General features: G+C 38.3%; 1 protein-coding gene across 3 annotated transcripts in view; it reads left to right on the top strand.

The window, feature by feature from the left end:
- The window catches only part of LOC148395226 (chloride channel protein 2-like), a 68,427-nt gene that overhangs the window by 36,228 nt on the left and 13,243 nt on the right, over window positions 1–18,956 (top strand). For 2 of the 3 annotated variants that reach the window (XM_088380902.1, XM_088380901.1), the window contains exons 12-19: window positions 25–180; window positions 4,143–4,212; window positions 4,522–4,632; window positions 8,142–8,355; window positions 12,313–12,446; window positions 13,298–13,488; window positions 13,986–14,097; window positions 14,499–14,572. In XM_088380902.1, coding sequence (XP_088237028.1) covers window positions 25–180; window positions 4,143–4,212; window positions 4,522–4,632; window positions 8,142–8,355; window positions 12,313–12,446; window positions 13,298–13,488; window positions 13,986–14,097; window positions 14,499–14,572 — 1,062 coding nt within the window. Of the gene's footprint in view, window positions 1–24; window positions 181–4,142; window positions 4,213–4,521; window positions 4,633–8,141; window positions 8,356–12,312; window positions 12,447–13,297; window positions 13,489–13,985; window positions 14,098–14,498; window positions 14,573–14,953; window positions 15,029–16,524; window positions 16,558–18,956 lie in introns of all 3 variants that reach the window. The other variant, XM_088380903.1, reaches the window with a different exon arrangement.

Raw genomic sequence — 18,956 nt, 5'->3', positions numbered from 1 at the left:
GATGATTTATTTTGTGGCCTGCAGCTCACCCAGAAGGAATCGCTTGTGACTTTGCTTGACAACCGCACTTGGGCCAAACAGGGCATTGCTGAAGAGTTTGACTTCATGGGACACTCCCAGGCCTGGCAACATCCGCAGGTCAATGTATTTGTCACACTGGTCATCTTCATTGTCATGAAGGTAGGTGATGAACACAGAAAAATTAACAGTGAGCATTATTATTTGTATATGGTTAGGCTTGATTTCAGAACTGAAATTAAAATCTTAAAGCTGTTTTTAAAGGAAACATTTCACTAAAATGAATTGTTAGACCAATATAGATTAAGTCCTATATCTAAGTCTATAAATGTATGTTTTATAGATTATGTCGCTGGAGTAACAATTCTTCCAGTCACTAAATTGGACATTATTGAGAATCTTGCTTACTTTGAAATTATGCACTAATTATGCACAATTATACATATGTATTTGTGATGTGACCAGCACAACAATTGTCTGCAATTTATTTACTGATGTTACAATTGGCCAGTGTTATTCAGTAGACTGAATTTGAATCTTATTGATGACAAGGAAGAATTGCTACATGCTACTTAATGCTATTCGCAAACTAGAAGGTGGGACCTCCTCTTTAGCTGGCCAGCAGGCTGGTGTATGAGTGGTGATGGTCACTCTCATACAAATGGCAAGCCCAAGCTCATCACAAACGTGGTGTCATCTTGAAGATTGGAGTTTGATCTCAGACTTTCAAGCAACGGGACCGTGAAATCTCATTTAAATATCTCATTGAGTTGCATCATTCATGCATCGATGACATTCTAACCAGATGCCACTTGGGTTACCAACTGGAATTGCAAAATAACATTCAAAGCAACAGCAGTTAGTTAAGAGAGCGAATATTTTGAACATTTTACTGTAAACAGTGCATGTGCTATATGTACCGTAATTTCTGGACTATAAACCGCACCCAAATATAAATTGCACCAGCTAAAATTAGGGGAAAATCCTGTTTTGCTCATGTATAAACCGCGCTGGACTATAAACCAAAGGTGTTTTCATGTTTAATTTCCATACATAAGAGAATATGCACAAATCATACAATATCATCAAAATCATAAAAAAGATCCATAGAATAAACCGCACTGGGTTATAAGACGCAGGGTCCAAAGCTTGTGCAAAAACTAGCAGTTTATAGTTCGTAAAATCCGGTACTCAGTCAACCATCCCGTAAATGCACGTTCCTTACAAATGTGCCTTATTTAAACAACCTGCCGTTTCAGGCAGAGGATATCAATAAAACACAATTCACATAAAATATTGAAGGATGGAAAAAGAGTCATGCTTGGTAAAAGTTCCAGCGTGATTCTTGTGCGGAGGGACATTATTAGCGTCCCCATGAGTGCGGAACTTTACGTCATGACCAGTTTGCATAAATCCCATCGATAGTAGCCCACCCAGTGCGGTTGACAAATTACCTTATACAATATGTATATGTAAGAAACAGAAAAATTCACACTTTTCTATCATTATTGTGTCATTTTGCTATGTTGTATGTTGATATCTACTGACTCAAGCGCCGCTTTCCCACTGGTACAGACAAATGCCAGAACAGTACCACACACATTTACACACACAGACACACACACACACACACAAACACATTGAATCTGTAATACCGCCGCCTAATTGCAGCCTTTGGTTTTCTTGGATTCAGCATGATGGTTTTCAAGGCGAAATTGCTCTCTTAGTCACCGTCTCTGTAATGAATAGTTGTTTTATTCGTCATGGCAGCCATCTTTGCCTGTGCTCCTTTCCAAACAAACTTTCTGACTACCAGGCTTTATTATTAGGGGTGTTGAGGGAGGGGCGGAGGGGTTCTGTGAAGGGTGTTAAATCAGTCAGTGCAACAAATACTTAAAATGCTGTGTTCGCAAAGTAAGGTTTGTGTACATATCTACACAAATCTGGCATACCTTGTAGCAGAATCCCATTATCCTGGAAAGCAATCATGAAAACTGTTAGCTCCCATTTTGAAGTTTGCATCTTTATCAGTGACTATTTGTGACAAATTGTTCTTGCTTATGTGACACAGTCTAGTTTAGCTAGAAATCCAGGACTTCTTATAAAACACCTTTAAACTCATCATTGCAAATATGAAAATACACTAAAACATTCATAATAGTTACTACAGTTTTGACAATGTGGAATGGGCAGTCACTGGCATACAATTTTTCTGAAATACACCTGGATTTCAGGTGATAAAAGTACAACTGTGAAATAATCTGAAAATGTTTTTATACTCAATATAGCATGACGTACATAATGAATTTGCATTCAGTCAGTGTTCCTTTACCTTTTATTATTTATTATTATTATTATTATTATTTATAGTGCAGCAAGGATTCTAATGGGGAATGCGAGCCAAACACTCATATGTGCCAATATGTGTGACCATGCCACAATGAGTAAACAAACTATTGGTTTCCATTACATTACATCACCAGTGGTAGTTTCTTCCACTCTAAGAATGTTGCATAAGATCACTGCTTGTGACACTTGGGAACAAAGTGTCCGCACACAGCTAAAACCTGATGTCCACAGTGTGCACCTCCCACTCGTGTACTGTATATCCTCTTGTTAGAGAAGCGGAGGCAGAAAAGATCTTTCTGTACTGTAATGAAGATAAATGTGACAGCATCTAATTTTGGCCTTACTTTAGATTGAACAGATTAATGATAAAATAATAAGAATAATAAGTTATGTATGGTTATTAAAAATGTATCGTGTGTACCTTTATTGTCTGGTTATATTAATATAAACCTATAGATTTGATGGGCACGTTGCAAAATGGTCATGCACAGCAGTCAGCCATAAAAATAAAAAATTGGTTCAAAACTGAAGTGAGATTAAGAGTATTACTTCTACACTACAATCTGTATCAGAAACATTTAACTTAAAATACTTTTGAATATTCTTTAACCCCACAGACATTACATTCACAGCAAATGTATCAAACTAGTTCATAACCAATTCAATAAAGTCACAATGAGATTTTTTGTTCCTAGATCCTTTCAATTGTCTTTTGCTGGGATAAAGATTTTCGTGGCGGAAAAATAGCCTTAAAAAGAAGATGATGAGACCATAGAGGACAGCCAAATAGTCTGCTTTGTTCTTTGTCTGACCCATTTTGTTTATTCATTTCTCAAACTCTCTGGTGCATGACAGTAGCTTTGCATTGTGTGAGCGTACACCTACGCACTTTGGTGTGTGTGTGTGCGTCCGTGTGCGTGTGTGTGAGCGTGTGTGTGCATGTGCACAGAGGTGTGTGAAAAAGACAGCAGTGTAGGGTTACAAGAGAAGATCTGATACTTTGTGGTGGCAGTCGGCCTTAATTACATCTAGCTATAATGCAAGGAGCGGAAGAGGACTTGAAGTATGCAGGGATGTGGAGACAGCAACTGTAATTAAGAAGTCTATTAAAATGTTGATGTTTTTACATTGATGAGATCTGTGCAATGGCTTACTTGTGAACTAATTTCTAAGTCTTCATTTATCAAATGCAAACAGGTACGGTATTCTCAAAAATGATTCAGTATTTCATCTGCATTGGCCTCGGGAAGCTCCTATTTGTCATTTTTTTTCCAGCAGTTAAGCTCATTATTACATTCTCATGACAACATTCTTATTCGTAAGGTGTGAGACATTTGCAAAAAAAAAAAATCAAATCCTTAACATTAAGCATTATTCGCCATCAGATCACATCAAATGATCAGATCAAAATCTGTTTATGTACGTACCATATATATGTTTTTGAGTAATGCACTAATGCATTTTCTGAAACAAAAGCCAAAAGATGCCTACCCACATACCGGTGGCAGCATTTACATTTTATTTTCAATTCTTATCTCATGACTCCTCCAATCTTTTGGTGCAGTGTTGTTCAATCATTAGAACCTGCACATTATTCAGAGCTCATTAGGACTGTCAAATTAAGAGGGACTGTGACAACTTAATCCAACTTGAGCAATCAGCCGCATTCTCATTCTTCTCCTCACTGTCAATGAGATAATAAAGAGAAGCTAATTTAAAACTATCTATTTTGTTTATCTTCTACTGTCCTAACTCTCCATTATTTTCTTCCTAAGTTCTGGATGTCTGCCCTGGCCACAACTATTCCAGTACCCTGTGGGGCCTTCATGCCAGTATTTGTTATAGGTAAGGCACTAGCCATATGTCTTTTTGTATTTTAACCATTAGAAATTAATGTACATTTGAAATTAACTGAACAACGTTGGCACCATTGATTAACAAGGGAAAATTCAGTTGACTGAATTCAGTAAAGTACTGGAGAAAAAAAGAAAATACTTTAACTGCAAGTGATGAGAAGCCTACCAGTGCAGTCCCATCTATAATCAGGACTCAACTCAGTGATCTCCTCCTTAATTCTTGGCAACATAATGTAGTCAAAGCACAAATTGTTTACAGTTGTTTTATTAATTGCTTCATTAAAATCCAATCATTTAGGAGCAGCATTTGGTCGTCTGGTGGGAGAAAGCATGGCGGCCTGGTTCCCAGATGGCATTAACACAGATGGCACCATCTACCCCATTGTGCCAGGAGGTTACGCTGTTGTTGGTGAGCAAAAATAACTTTCTTGTCAAGCGGTGTGTGTGAGTGTGCGTGTGTGTGCCTTTGCACGTATAACACATGGGTGTGTTGAAAAGCTTAACTTGTTGAAAAAAATAATGGCAACAATGATCATCTATATCAGTGGTCCCCAACGTTGTAGCACCAAGGACCAGCTTCTCAAAAAGCAGTATTTTAATGAATAAATAAAAACAAATGAAAAATGAAAAACAAACAAATGAAACTTACTATTACACAAATTATAGTTGTTCTAATTGGTGTGCTTGTGCTTGTTTGGTAATGGAAGACCCCAAGTGTGGTGCTTAAGTCTAGTCTTCTCCAGAAATTTGTTTTGCTCAAAATGTATGGTAATTAATTTTTTGTTATTTGTTTTTTTTTGGACGGGGGGTTGAAGGGTTCAAGACAGCTCCTCATTTGTGAGTCTGTCGCCACATAACGCAGAGCGAGTGTTGTTTTTTCCTGGAAGTTTTAGGCTCATCTTTTGTCTCAAAATTTGACCTTGACCTTTTCTAAAAAGTATTGTGTATTGCTATTTTGTGGGCTTATAATTTTAAATCACTTCTCATGATCGAGATGATCATTCAATAGTCATGGACAGATTCACAGGCAGATGCAGCTCATTTTCAAAACAAAATTTCTTTCACAGATATCCACTTACTTATAAAACCAGGTTTCAGAACATTGTAATTCAAACATCTTTAAAATAAGTTATTTTATAAATCATTTAATTAGAAATCAAAGAAATGATTAATTAAATTAATTTAAATTATTTCTCCGCATTTTTCCGACTTTAACAGATGTTAAAGTTCAATCAAGGAACATTATTGTGTCTCATTCCCCCAATACGCAAGCAGACTAACATTTTCCATCAACAAGTTGCTCTTTTTACTTTTGTCTGCAGCGGAGCTCAAACCACTGCTGTCCAGCTTCAAAGCCTGAGCCCTTTCAGATGAGCTACTGCTACCCCATATGCCGTTAATTTGATCGTACCGTATTGTTAGAGGCTGCAGATTGTGTTTATTGTCTATTATGATTATTCTGATGTTGTGATTCACTACAACTAATGACTCAGGCCTTGACATTCTGATGAGCCTCTTTAATTCCACCAAGGAGCTTGTGCTTCATGTGAAATGTGAAGATGGGATGTAGCATCCATCAGAGGGGGAAATTGGACGAACACAGCCAACTTTAAATTATGTGAGAGAGTAATGAAACCTCCATCTCTGGAATACCATTTATTTTGCCTGACTTTGTATCGCCTTTCACTTTATTTGAATGCGTTAATTCCTCTGCTATCCCCATCTCCCCATCATCCCCAAGTATTTATTTCAGTCTTTTGACAGGTCTGATCTGTTTTGCCGGTTGAGCAGTGAAGACTCTCTTCACATCACTCTGTTGCTCCAGTGCAGCTTTTGTGTTATCCACAACATTATTGGTCACACGATATAGATAATTTTAATTTCTCTTTGAATTAAATTAGCTGAAAAGCCAAGAGAAACGATAATTGGATAAAGAGAATGCAGTGCCATTTTGAGCAGTTGATTTATGTTACATCAATATGCTGCTTTCTACATTTGTCAAATTGTTAATCCTCAATACCTAATCACATTTTTGGAAATGTCATATTAAGGAACTAAGGACTTTATGAAACGACATATTAGGAATGATGGGGCAGAACAAGCAAAACAATTACTGTTAATAATGCCCATGCCATCATGGAAGCACCGTATTTCCGCATCTTAATTGATTTTTGAATAATTTCTTCTCATTCTGTTTGCTGTGCACAATGTGGCAGGTATTTTACATAATTGCTGGAAGGAACAATCGAGCGGGCACAAACACACATCTTGTGTTTTCAGGAATAATTTTTTCAGTTATCATTATCATAATGATATGAATTGGCAGTTGCCATTAATAACTGGTGTAATGATTTTATTGCTTATACAACACATTCAGGTTGGGAATTAGTTTGTTCCTGATGCCTCCACACAAGACGAATTAGGACTGTACGGACTGAGGAAAACGAAAATTGTTAACCACCTTCACCACATTCTTACTGCTTCTCGAGCAAACTAATAAAAGAGCTAAGGGATTTCAGAGTCAGACCATTAGCTTTAAGCTTTCTGCCGTGATGTGTTTCGAGCAACTGGTCAAGCCCTTTTTGTTTTTTTTGGTCAAACGACTTAATTGAGCCAGTGTAGTTTGGCGTTTATCAACTTAATGTACTTTACAAGCACCTCAAGGACAAAAATCCACGCCAGACTTTTTATCTGCTTTTAGCACAATCCAACCATACCATATTTTAAACAGCCAGAAGAATATGCCATCTACAAGAGTGTAGCCTGGCAGCGGTACTTTTTAATTTACAGTATATACTCAAGACTTTTGGCGCTGTAGGCATTTTGTTAGATGTGCTGACGATACAGTCCAAGTCTCTCTCCTCGGCAATGCAGGGGTTCATCATGAGCTAATAGTGGCAGGTTGAAAATGCGATGTCCCCCTCTTCCCCAAAAAAGTAATTGTACGATTACTGATTTTAGCAAAGTTTTATAGCCACTCATCAAATTGTAAGCGCAGTTGTAGAGGTACCTCGTAATACCCAAGGATAGTTATTATTAAAATATTTGTCCTGCAATCCCAGCACAACAAAGACATGCAATCGCTTTTTTTCCTTGTTTAGACTAAATTATTTTCCAGTCAATTTTAACTTTTTTTTTTTTTTTTTTCACTCTGTGAATGGATTAAAATCTGCAGCAAACAATAGCAAAATAATAGCAAAACAAGTGGCATATAGCCAATGTCTCAAACACAGATCATTTCCACTTTTACAAAAGCCTGAGACAATTTTGTCTGGTCCATTTCTTGATGGAGATATTGACATTCAACTGCAAAACCAATGCATCTAAAAGGGAAGTCCATTGTTGTCTTTACAATAATACTGTATGTTCTATGCAGACCCACTAGTCTGAACTTAATATTTTTGGATAGGACTTACTAGTAAAATCAACTTGTATCCATCTCAGGGAGTGCACATTTTGTTACTTGCGATCAACTGAAACTGACATCTCAGGTGCTCAGGGAAAAAACTATGACGGCTCTTATTAAGAAAACAGACGTGCTGTGAGTGGTCATATTGGATATATTACTTAGTGATCATAGCACTTACAGATAATTTTTTTAATTGCAAAGATTTTGAAATTCATGACAGCTTTATTTATATTGTTACCTACCTTTTCAGGTTAACATGACTCTTCCTCTGAGATGGTTCTAAACCGTTAAGTCACACTTTTATTTTTTAGTTGGGCTTGTCCTGGTGCAACTGGTGTGTATTGAAATTAGAGCGAGGAGCTGGCACACAAAATTCCTGTTCCCTATTCGTATCTCCACATGCATCATGTTGGTGACCCCTGGACTAAAGTGTCATTGTTGTCCAGTGTTTAGATGTCAACTGCAATTTGTTCTTCTGCTCAGTTCACTGTCTGCTTACCCATTTACAGGTGCGGCAGCATTGTCAGGGGCGGTGACCCATACAGTTTCCACTGCAGTGATTGTGTTTGAGCTGACTGGGCAGATCTCTCACATCCTGCCCGTGATGATAGCAGTGATCCTCGCCAATGCTGTGGCACAATCGCTGCAGCCCTCCCTCTACGACTCAATCATCCGTATCAAGAAGCTGCCCTATCTCCCAGAGCTGGGATGGGGACACCATGAGTAAGTAAAGTGGACACTGTTGGAATTTAGGCTTCGTGTGTGTGCTTAAGCGTTCACATTCCATATTAAGTCCGCCTGGAGTTTGAACTAAAGTGACCCACATGTGCAATGAAAGAATAACATCACTCCAATGTAGTGCCTAATTGTGGGTGTCCCAAAATTCCTAAGATCTGAATTGCCCCGAGTAGCGTCACACAAAGCAAACAGGTCCTGGGTTAGAGACCAGACAAATGATGTCTGTCTGAGGACAGGATGACGTTATTTGTGGGATGTACCCATTTGTTGGAAGCTAGCTTTCACAGTCTTACAGTTTCTGTCGAGTGGAATTATGAATGAAATGTGCTTACGAGAAAGCACAGTTTTTTTTAGACGTGCTTAGCCTAATAGCTCAGAGTTGCGTTGCCTTTAATTGCTTTTATGCCCATTAATAATTTACAGCAACCAAACAATACTGAATAGAAGTGCCAGCTGCTTGGTGTTCTGTGAGCTCCGTGAGACAGCACAGAATTCACTTTCTCTTAATTGTCTGGAACCTTTTATTGTTATGGATGTTGCCAAATCATTTGACAACAATGATAGCTTGGCTGCATCATTTACAAAGTGACAATAATGAGATTATTATTATTATTATTATTGAATCCTCCATCTGTTCATCTTTGTGTGTGGCCTGCCCCTGAGGTGTCTTCTTCTGGCCTCATGCTTGGATACCTCTATTTCTTCAGCTGTACCTCAGTTGAACTTCTCAAGCCATCTCTTCAGTTTGCATTCGTCTCTCGCCTTCAGTTTTCTTCTTTATCTCTTCTTACTGTAGGTTGTGACCTCAGGGGCTAGCTTTATGTCTATTTGTTTTCTTGCATAAAAATACACCCCACTTATATTTTACGATCGATATAAACTGCACATATAAATGTTATACACATTTGGCAAACCACCTTTGGGTCCAGACAATCTTAATACTGGAAACTGCTCACCAAGAGAACACATAGAAAGACTGAGTGTGCTTTTCTCATTCATCCTTATGTGCTTATTTATGCCCTCCATCAATCCATCCTTTTATATACCGCTCATTCTCACTCTGGTTGTAGATGAACCCAAGTCTATCGGAGCTGACTTTGGGTGAGAGCCACCATACCTGATTGCAATATGGGTCATCTTCAAAAAGGGAATTTTGACACAATATATAATAGCAGAATAGTTGCACAACTCCATTTGTAATAATACAGTACATGCACACAGTCTGGACCTCTCCATAGCCAAGCCACTTAAAGCCTTAGAATGCTTTGTTTCGTTCAAATACAAATTCTAAATAGTTCTATTAGTGTAAACCTGCTTTTTATATTTCTTGCCAATATTCCCTAGGTTCTCACTTTGCTCATGTGACAACTACCCATGAAGTTTTGGGGCAATAATATATATATATATTTTTTCCATTACCTACCTAACTAATAGAGCTTTGAAAAACGGAGACATTGTGCAGGAGATAAAACGGCTGGTTATGTGGTTGTGGGATAGCAGATACATTTAATTTCAGTAGGATTTAGGGCCTCCCCCAAGCTGATTTTTACTCAAATTGGAAAAAGCTCACCTCCACAGATCTATTCTCCCACGCACAGAGGAACACTTGTGTAAAGGGAGGCTGCGTGTTGCGACCAGCTGAGGATTTGCTCACACATTCACAGTGACGACAGGACACCTTTTTGAGGGAGGGGCGGATGTTTCTGGTGCATATATGTTAGCGCGACATCTTGGAAAAGCATTGGAACAGTTACATAACAACAATCTGCATGCATGTGTGTGCATCTCTGTGGGCGTGAGTGTTATCTGTCTGTCTTTCTTTGGATTTTATTGTGCAATTTTAGCTTGATGAATTGGCCACGGGTTTCATCACTTATCGCATATGCTTTTGATCATTCAACATTCCTTTTCCACATACACGTGTATCAGCCCTTGGCAGTATGTATGACCCTTGAGCCTGGATTTCTAACCTTATGAATCTGTTATCTGCTTCTCAGATTTGTAAGCAAAAGCTCAGAGCAGAACTAATCAGAGACAAATTGCCCAATGGCACAGGATGGAGGACAAATCACATATTTACATCTTCTGCTTGTATCCTCAGAGAAATTTGTTTTGGATGTAGTTGAAGTACGTTCAAAGGAATGTATTATATTATTCTCTCTTATCCACCACTGCAAGTTACAAAGATCTGACTGACAGACTGCGGAAGTCTTCAGAAGTGGTGTTTTATCCGAAACTACATTTGGGGACAGCGCTTTCAAGAGCAAGAAGACTCAATAGCTACTTTAATTTTACTGCAAAGATCAAACCCATGCCCATATTCGATTATAAGAGCTTTTTCTGTCCAGTGTAAGAAGCTGAAACCTAAAGAAGCTAACATTGACTGATATTTGGGACTCCACTTTGACTAAGGCCTCAGTTCCAGCTGAATGTTCTTTTGGTGGCTCGCGGCGTTGTACTTATGTGCATACTTTTTGGAATTATGGCCAAAAAGTTCAATCCCCATTTTCCCCTCATACATTTCTTCACAAGATAAGGATTCCGTCTTGCCCCATTTCCCAGCGATTTGAAGATGATTGTGTTAAAATAAATTGAATGAGCAGTACATGAACAGCATGTACGGTATTTGCAGTTTCTTTAGTACGTATTGCTCATGTCCTCTTGGTAGCTGACCTGACCAGTTATTTTCTCTTTCTTTCATCATTTTTTGGAGCGAGGTTCAGTTCTTGGTAATATTTTGGTTGTGCCATATTTTTTTCTATTTGATGATGACTGTCCCCACTGTGTTCCAGGGCATATTTATCGCCTCGGAAATTCTTTTTTATCTTTCTCCCGACTCGTACCTTTGAACAATGAGATTCCTCTGATGCTGAAGAAGCTCTCTACGGAATATGCCGTAAGATGTAACTACAAAAATGTCAGGAAAAAGTATGCTAAAACATCTGAACTTTTTCTGGGTTTGATCAGCGGCACTTTAAAAGGAGTGTGCTGAGCTTCTATTCAACATGAAGGTGAACATATGTAAAAAAGAACATAGCCAAATCTGTCGTTCTAAGTGGCTGTGCACACTTGTGCAATCATAGTATAGTTCATTTTTATTCCTCTCTTTTTTTGCAATTTATCTATGTAGGTTAATTAATGTTAGGTTAAAGCTCCAAAAAATTAAATTATTTTTCTTTGTCTCATTTTTATATATCACAAAAACCTGGCATTTGAGCAAGGGTATGAGGACTTGTAGCCATATGCAATATAATGCTTTTCAAAGGACAGAGCTCTTCAAGTTCAATTTGTTATCTCAACCTTTCTGATGTTTTATTCTAAAGCAAATGTTGTTAGGTCATTATGTTGACTTTGTCTAAAGAGAGGTCAGTGTATTGAGTTGTAACTGCAAGGAGAGCAGAGTTGGCCGGAATCTGTTTGCTGGCACGGCGACCACATTTGGCAGCAGAGAAATCAAGCAAGTGCTGCCTCGTTTGCAAGTTCTGAAAAGCTCGGACAGAAAGCGAGCTGAGTGTTTATTAGTGGTGTACTATTCTGCTGATGCAAGTGTCCACATGGCCATGCCGTCAGTGCCGCTATCATCCAGAATGACGTGTCAAAGCTTCAATGTGTGGATTGACAAGATAGCTGACGGAAGCTGAAGCTGTCAGCTTCAATTATCAGAATGATCCACACAGAACACATATACGTAAAAATGTTTTTGGGCAGTTGTATCAGTGAATTCTAAACTCCATTTAACTATGTATGTACGTTTAGTAAAAAAAATAAAATGGTAAATATAATAAAGTCATAACATAAATTCAGCAGAAATCATAAAACACAAAAACTGACTATGAAATGTCAAAACACACTATGAACTTGGCCCTTTGTATAGTTTTCTCATTATTTTGCATTGAAATTGTTATTATAGCTTACTGTATTTTCTCATAATTCTCTTCTTAGGAAGTACAATATTCGTGTGGAGGACATCATGGTGAGGGACGTGCGCTATATCACACTCAGTTGCTGCTACAGAGACCTGCATAATGTCCTCCTGACGGGTCAGCTCAAAACACTGGCGCTGGTGGAATCAGCTGGTGAGACACAAACAAATCATATTCAATAACATGAGCTACGTAGTGTGTCCGAACCCTTGATTCGTATGCAGTGGGCAAAAGACAACACATTGTTGCATGCCATTGTGCTGGAACAATTACATGCTGCATTTACCCATATAAACTAATAAAGAGAACTCGCAGTAACAGTGCTTATTGTTATGAAGGCAATCACTTACAGCAGAGTGTGAGGAAAAGTGTCATGAATTAATTTTTAGTAACTGTGTGGCAGAACAAGCAGTGCAGATTTCCATTGGCCATATTGGAGAAGTCTATTTTCTCATCATATGTGATTCTTGGATATTTATATTAGGTTGTAGCTTCATATTTCAACCTGTTTCATGAGGTTTATTTTTTTTGGCAACACCAAACCGTATGCTCGCCTCATTCATGAAATACCCCAACGACTTAGACCTCCTAGATTAGTTTGCAGCTCAAAAGAAGCATGTTGAGTAGAATGCGGCTGCTGGTATTCATATCTGTGGGTTCAAGTGCTCACAGCCGAAACTGTTAGCAAGGTAAAAGTACTGCTTTTTACATTAAAATTAATAAGAAAATTCCCAATTTATGCAAATGACATTTTTTGAGCAAGTGTACCAGCAAATTGCGAAAGTACACAGAAAAAACTGCTTAATAAGGGTGAGTTTCGTGTGGCATATTAAATTCGAGAGAACATTATACTCACAAAATTGCAGTACTCTTTCCTCCTCATCAGCATGCTGATTACGCCATTACTTCTAGACTCTTTGCTATTTATTTCTCACAACACCCCAAACTCCTTTATATTATTGTACTGTCTTCATGTTTTTTTCCTTTTGTATTTTTGTACTCAGCCTCTATGATTCTCTTGGGCTCCATTGAGCGTGCTCAGCTCCAGGCGCTGCTCTCCCTGCAGCTAGGACGCTCTCGCCGCCTGGAGTTCATCAGAGAGCGGGCAGCAGCAGAGAAGAAGCGTCAGTCTGTTGTCTCGAATTCTGACAATGAAGATAACCTCCACAGAGCAAGTCAGGAGGTCCGCTTCCAGGTTAGAGGTCACAGGCAACATCAAACTCCTTGCTGTTTACAGTGTATTTACACGACACATATCCTCTGTGACAAATTCACATTATTTTCAGTTAAGAAGAAATGGGTGCACAAATTAAATTTTATCCACTCTCCAAATACCATATTAAGACTTTGTGACTTTTCTGAAAAAAAGGTTATTAGTATTGAACTTACCGTTGCAAAAATATTTTACGATAGTGTTTTTTGGCTGGCTAGTTCCTTCCATGTGATCTAGCTGTATGGTAGTGGACCTTTTAGTGATAATATTTGTATACTCTACTCACAAAAGGTTTTCGATATACTTGTCTCTTCAAGGTAAGTATCAGGCTAAGCTTCTTCCTTTCTAAGGCTGCTATGCCCTTAACCCGACTGCAGATAAGCAGAAGATTGAAGGATAGTGGTGTTTTATTATGTAGTTTAAAGTTGATGTCAAAATGATTTATTTTATTGTGTGTTTTTGTGTACGTGCATTTGCAGATCTCTACTGAAGAATCAACAATCAGCCCAACTCGTCCAGTTGCTCTAAAGCCCTTGAAACCTGCTCTAAAGAGACCCTCTGCGGTAGAGCGGCCAGTTGATATCCCTATTGGTGTGTCATTCTTTTACAAACACCTTTATTTCTTCAAATGAGATAGAAAAAGTCATCTTGAAAAAATATGAATTGGGTATACTTTGGCAGTGTCGGTGTAAATATATTAACATTTTAACTACAATAGATGATTGATACAACACACTGGTCTCCAGAATCAAGGGTCAGCTAATTTCTACTCGTTTTTCAAATCATATATTGGATTTACAAGCAGGAATAACTTTGGTCAGTTTTATGTATATTGTCAGAAGAAGACAATGCTAAAGCAAACCTATTTGTAAATGTTTGCTAAACTGAAATTTCGAGAGATTTGCTGAGGTCCTGCATGCTATTGGGAGCTTTTGACATACTGAGAATCAAGATTAAGGTTGTGTGACAGTGTTGGCTTTTTTATTTCATAGGCTCACAGAATCATTCAAACAACTCTAGCCTAAAGAACTTGTTTTGCGCCAGTCCAGATGCAGAACTCATGGAGGTAAGAGAATCCTGTCCTTGAACGCACCCAACAAGAGCACACAGACAGAACACACAGTGGCGCACGACATGCTGTTCACACATTCTTCGCATTCTCACATACAGGCTTCACGCTCGACATTACAGTACCTCCCACACAAGCAGATAAATCCAATGAACAACATTGCTATCTCTGCAACCATCAGTGCAGATAAAATTTTCCATTTTGTCTGAGCACTGTATCCAAGATGCCAAACTGAAGTTTTTTTTTCTCATTGAACTACAACTCTACTTCTTACTTTACTTTCCACAGCATTGCAATACATTTGCAAGGCATATTAGGCCATGCAGGAAAGTTAAGGGTGTTTTTTAATGGTATCTGCTTGTCCTTGTTTGGTGGAAGAAAAGCAACAATCTCGAGAGACCAGTGTCTCCTGACAGCAGGAGGCAGTCAAAACGAGTCCGGATATCAGTTGTGGTAAGAGCCACCATTTGGGGCAACCCAAATGCCAAGATTCACAGGTTCATCAGCCAATCAAAAACGTATCACCCTGCCATTCCATTCCGGGGCTAATTGTTGGCCTGTAATCTGGGCATTGCTGACCCCAAGCCCACCTGTGCCATTGGGCCAACAACGTTTGAACAGTCTCTTCTTGTTAAACCTGTAACCTACCTGCTGACCTCCCATTGCCATGTACATGTATAGAAATTATTCGTATTAAAAAAAAAAAAAAGCATTATAGGCCAATGTCTGAAAACTAGCCACAAAAATCTGTTCCTTTTAAATGAAAATTTTCTTTCAGTAGTTATGGATACATTTACACAAAAGATAACACCACATCATATTTAATGAATGCATTCAAAATAATGGCCGACACAGTGGAACATATGTTTTAGATGCTTAAATCAGGGCAAGCTATCAAAACCTATTCAATCCACCCTATTGTGTTGAAACACTAACACTCCAGGAATATTTTATTCCTGCTTTTGAGTGGTGCCATAATCACAAGACTCAAGTAAGCTGTCCTTTCCGCAAAAAATGTGCGCGGGTTGTACAGAGCTGTTTAAGCTATACATTGTGTGGTAAGGGCAAGTCGCAAGCCATGCTTGTTTGTTGACTACGTGTCAAATGGTCAACTTGATGCCAATATCAAATTTGTCTAAGTTTTCACATTTTCATAAAACATTACTTTTTGTATTTATTTCCACACGATTATATTGTTTAGTTAGACAATACACATTATTGTTAAACAAAACCTACAAGCAAGACCTCAGTAGTTCAAAAACAATTTCTTACGTAGTTTATTCTGTGAAAACCTTTCTATATTTTAAATTGAACACTTCCATACATCTGTATAACTTTCATGTTACGTCAGCTGAAAAACAAGTCATCAGGTGTTCTGCAAGTTTGAGACTGTTCAAACCTGTCATGCTGTTCTTTCCATCCTCAAACTATGTCACCCGAGGTGTCCAATCAGTGACGGCCTCCCAGAGTAGGTATCACCTTTCTGGAGTGACCTAAAGTCTGATTGTGTTTTGTCGAAAGTCTGTGATGCTCTGTGGATTATATACTCTGAATAGGGAGAGTGAGTTCTCCTCCGCATGCAGCCATGGATTCTGTATCACAATCAATGAATCATATCATAATAAGACATGTTTGAAAAACAGCTCATATGAAACCACTACAGTGGTAAAATAATAATGCAAGGGAAGTGCTTGGACAAATTTTTTGAACTGCGATGGAGCCTGCTGGCCAATTACCAATGACTGTATTTGCATAATTGGACGACAGTCAGTGGTTTAATGAATTGATTGTAAATTGAAAAATAATTCTCATAAACATCTGCTTTGATTTAATGATATGTGATGATACGTAATAAATCCCCCCTCAAAAAAAATCATAATTCAATATCACATGTTCGTGTCAGCACAGCGTCAATCAATTATTTTTCACTGTGCCATTCCCATCACCAGAAGGAACCACGAAGCCTAAGGAGTTTCTCTGGGGTGAGCTGAATGTTATTTCCATTCGTTCCAAACCTTTGAATGTTAAAATATAATAAGACCTAAGTGCTGAAAAAGCACTTTCAAATGAGATGCATATCATGTCGGGATTCGCAGTGGACCTGTAGTTGGCATCTCAGATGCAATTTTGAGATTCATGTCAATTGCAGCCTTCCTGTGTAGAGTTTGCATGTTTGTCCAGCGCTTGCGTGCGTTTTCTACAGGTAGTCCGGCTTCTTCCCACATTCCTTTGACAACTTATAACTTCTCCATAGGTGTGAATGTGAAGACAAATAGTTGTATGTGTGCCCTTAGATTGGCTTCCGACGAGTCCATGGTTATCTTTTTCCCTTAATCAGTTGATATTGTCTTTCCAATGGGTGCAAACCAGATTGAATTGATGCTGGCCAGGTGTTGTGAAGTTTGCTGCCATTATCTAGCAATGGGGGTATGAAGTGCATCGTGTCATAATTTTTTGCTTGTATTTCAAGACAAAAACATTCACCCAAGTAATCTGAAAATCTCAAGGCACTCACATCTCAAGGCACCACTGTAGAATCTTTGGGCCTTCCATAAACAGAAATCTTCTACATAACAAAATGCAACAGTAAATGGAAAATGAAATTGATTAATATTTTTGTTTTAATTGTTGGACATCAGGTTGATTATCCGCCACTGATTGTTAAGACAAATTAGACTTGCTGTGTGGTTAGTGCAGAGAAAACACATGGTTAATTTTTTGGTGGGTTAAGTAGGCTTTGTTGCACATTAGTCATTGCAGCTTGACAGGAAAGTCATACGTCACAAAGCCTTGTGGCGCCAGTGTGTGTGTGTGTGTGTGTATTTTGTTGGGCTGTGGCCTTTTGTCCCATTCAAAGCAGGTTTTCTTCACGTTGTCAAATAATGATGCTGTTATATGGACCCAGTCAAGTATATTGATAACTCTATCCAAACATATTTTTCAAAACCTTCTGTTTTCCCCTGTGACAGAGGAGAAAGCAAGTTAGTCCCTCACAGTTTCTTTATTCTCTCATTTGTTTGGGAATCTGGGTGTGTCTCTGCTTCACATGCTTCGTCCATCTTTATGACTTTTCTAAAGCCTTCACACCTCCATCACGCCTCTTCCACTCCCTCTATCTTGGTTGTGAAATATTGATGCAGAGTAAATGACATCAGTAGTCTGTTTCAGAGAAATGATGACGCCCAAACCTCTCAGTCTCAGCTTTCTCATTATTTTTTCACCTTCTTGAGTTTTCATAATGCTGTCATGCTTTATTTATGATGGCTTGTGGGCTCAGTTTTGTTTTGTGTGTGCATGTGTGCGTGTGTTCTGCTGTTTTTTTTTTGTGTTTGTTTCTTATGCTGTCTTGAAACAATCTATACTTTTGTGATGAACTTCCTTGCATTTCTACTCTAAAAAAGTTTCTGCTCAAAAAAAAGAGTACAAATAGGTTGCATTAATTTAACTGTATTCATTCATAGGTTTAAACATGACTTGGGGGAAAACAAACATATTTACAATGGCTTATAAAATTAAATAATTTAATATATAACTCAGGCGCATTGGCTAGCATGTCCGCCTCACAGTTTGGAGAGTGCGGGTTCGATTCCACCTCCAGCCCTCTCTGTGTGGAGTTTGCATGTTCTCCCCGTGCCTGCGTGGGTTTCATATAACATATGTTACTCCTTTTTTCATTTTTTTTTTTTTTTTTTTGTAAATACCTTGTTTCTCACTTGGGCCATCACTGTTTAAAAATCAAATGTGGCCATTGAGCATAAAAGTTGAGTATTAATTTCCATGGTTAAATGCTGTGTAGTTTAACAGATGAACTGACACCTTGACCCATTACATTAAAAAAGAAGCTGGAGGATTTCTCAGTCAGTGGCAGAAGGAGAACAAGTGCTTGTAACATCTGGAGCCTCCAACTGTTGAGGACAAATACAGATCTCAGTGCTCCTTGCATGCAGTTCAATGCACAAGCAGACGTTTTAAATTTCAACGTTGTGTTTATCATTGGAAAACTATGAATAATGTATTCATTTATTTTGTCTGCGTAACAGTGGAGCTTTCTGTTCATCAGCATACCTACTTGTAATTTGGAAGAGGAGAAATATCAATTGAACAGCACAAGTTAATTGGACGATTCGAGTAAAGCAGAAAGTAGTTCTGTTCTAATTTGGTTATTATTTCCAAAGTTCCAAAATATAATTTAACAAGAAAACTATCACCAGTGGTTTGTACCTCCATCTTCAAGTATTAAAAATATTAGAGAACGGATGACGTAGAAAAGAGCTACAGCAGAGCTGAACATGATCCTTTTCCACTCCATTGTATTAACTACAAAGCCATTAACAATGGTGTTAAAGCGTGCATCCTAATCAGATGTGCTGGTAAGGCAGTA

Source organism: Syngnathus floridae, chromosome 7 (genome assembly GCF_059516105.1).
Source record: "Syngnathus floridae isolate MCC-2025c chromosome 7, RoL_Sflo_1.0, whole genome shotgun sequence".
In the NCBI taxonomy this organism is placed as follows: domain Eukaryota; kingdom Metazoa; phylum Chordata; class Actinopteri; order Syngnathiformes; family Syngnathidae; genus Syngnathus; species Syngnathus floridae.
This window is presented reverse-complemented; position numbering and strand designations above follow the sequence as displayed.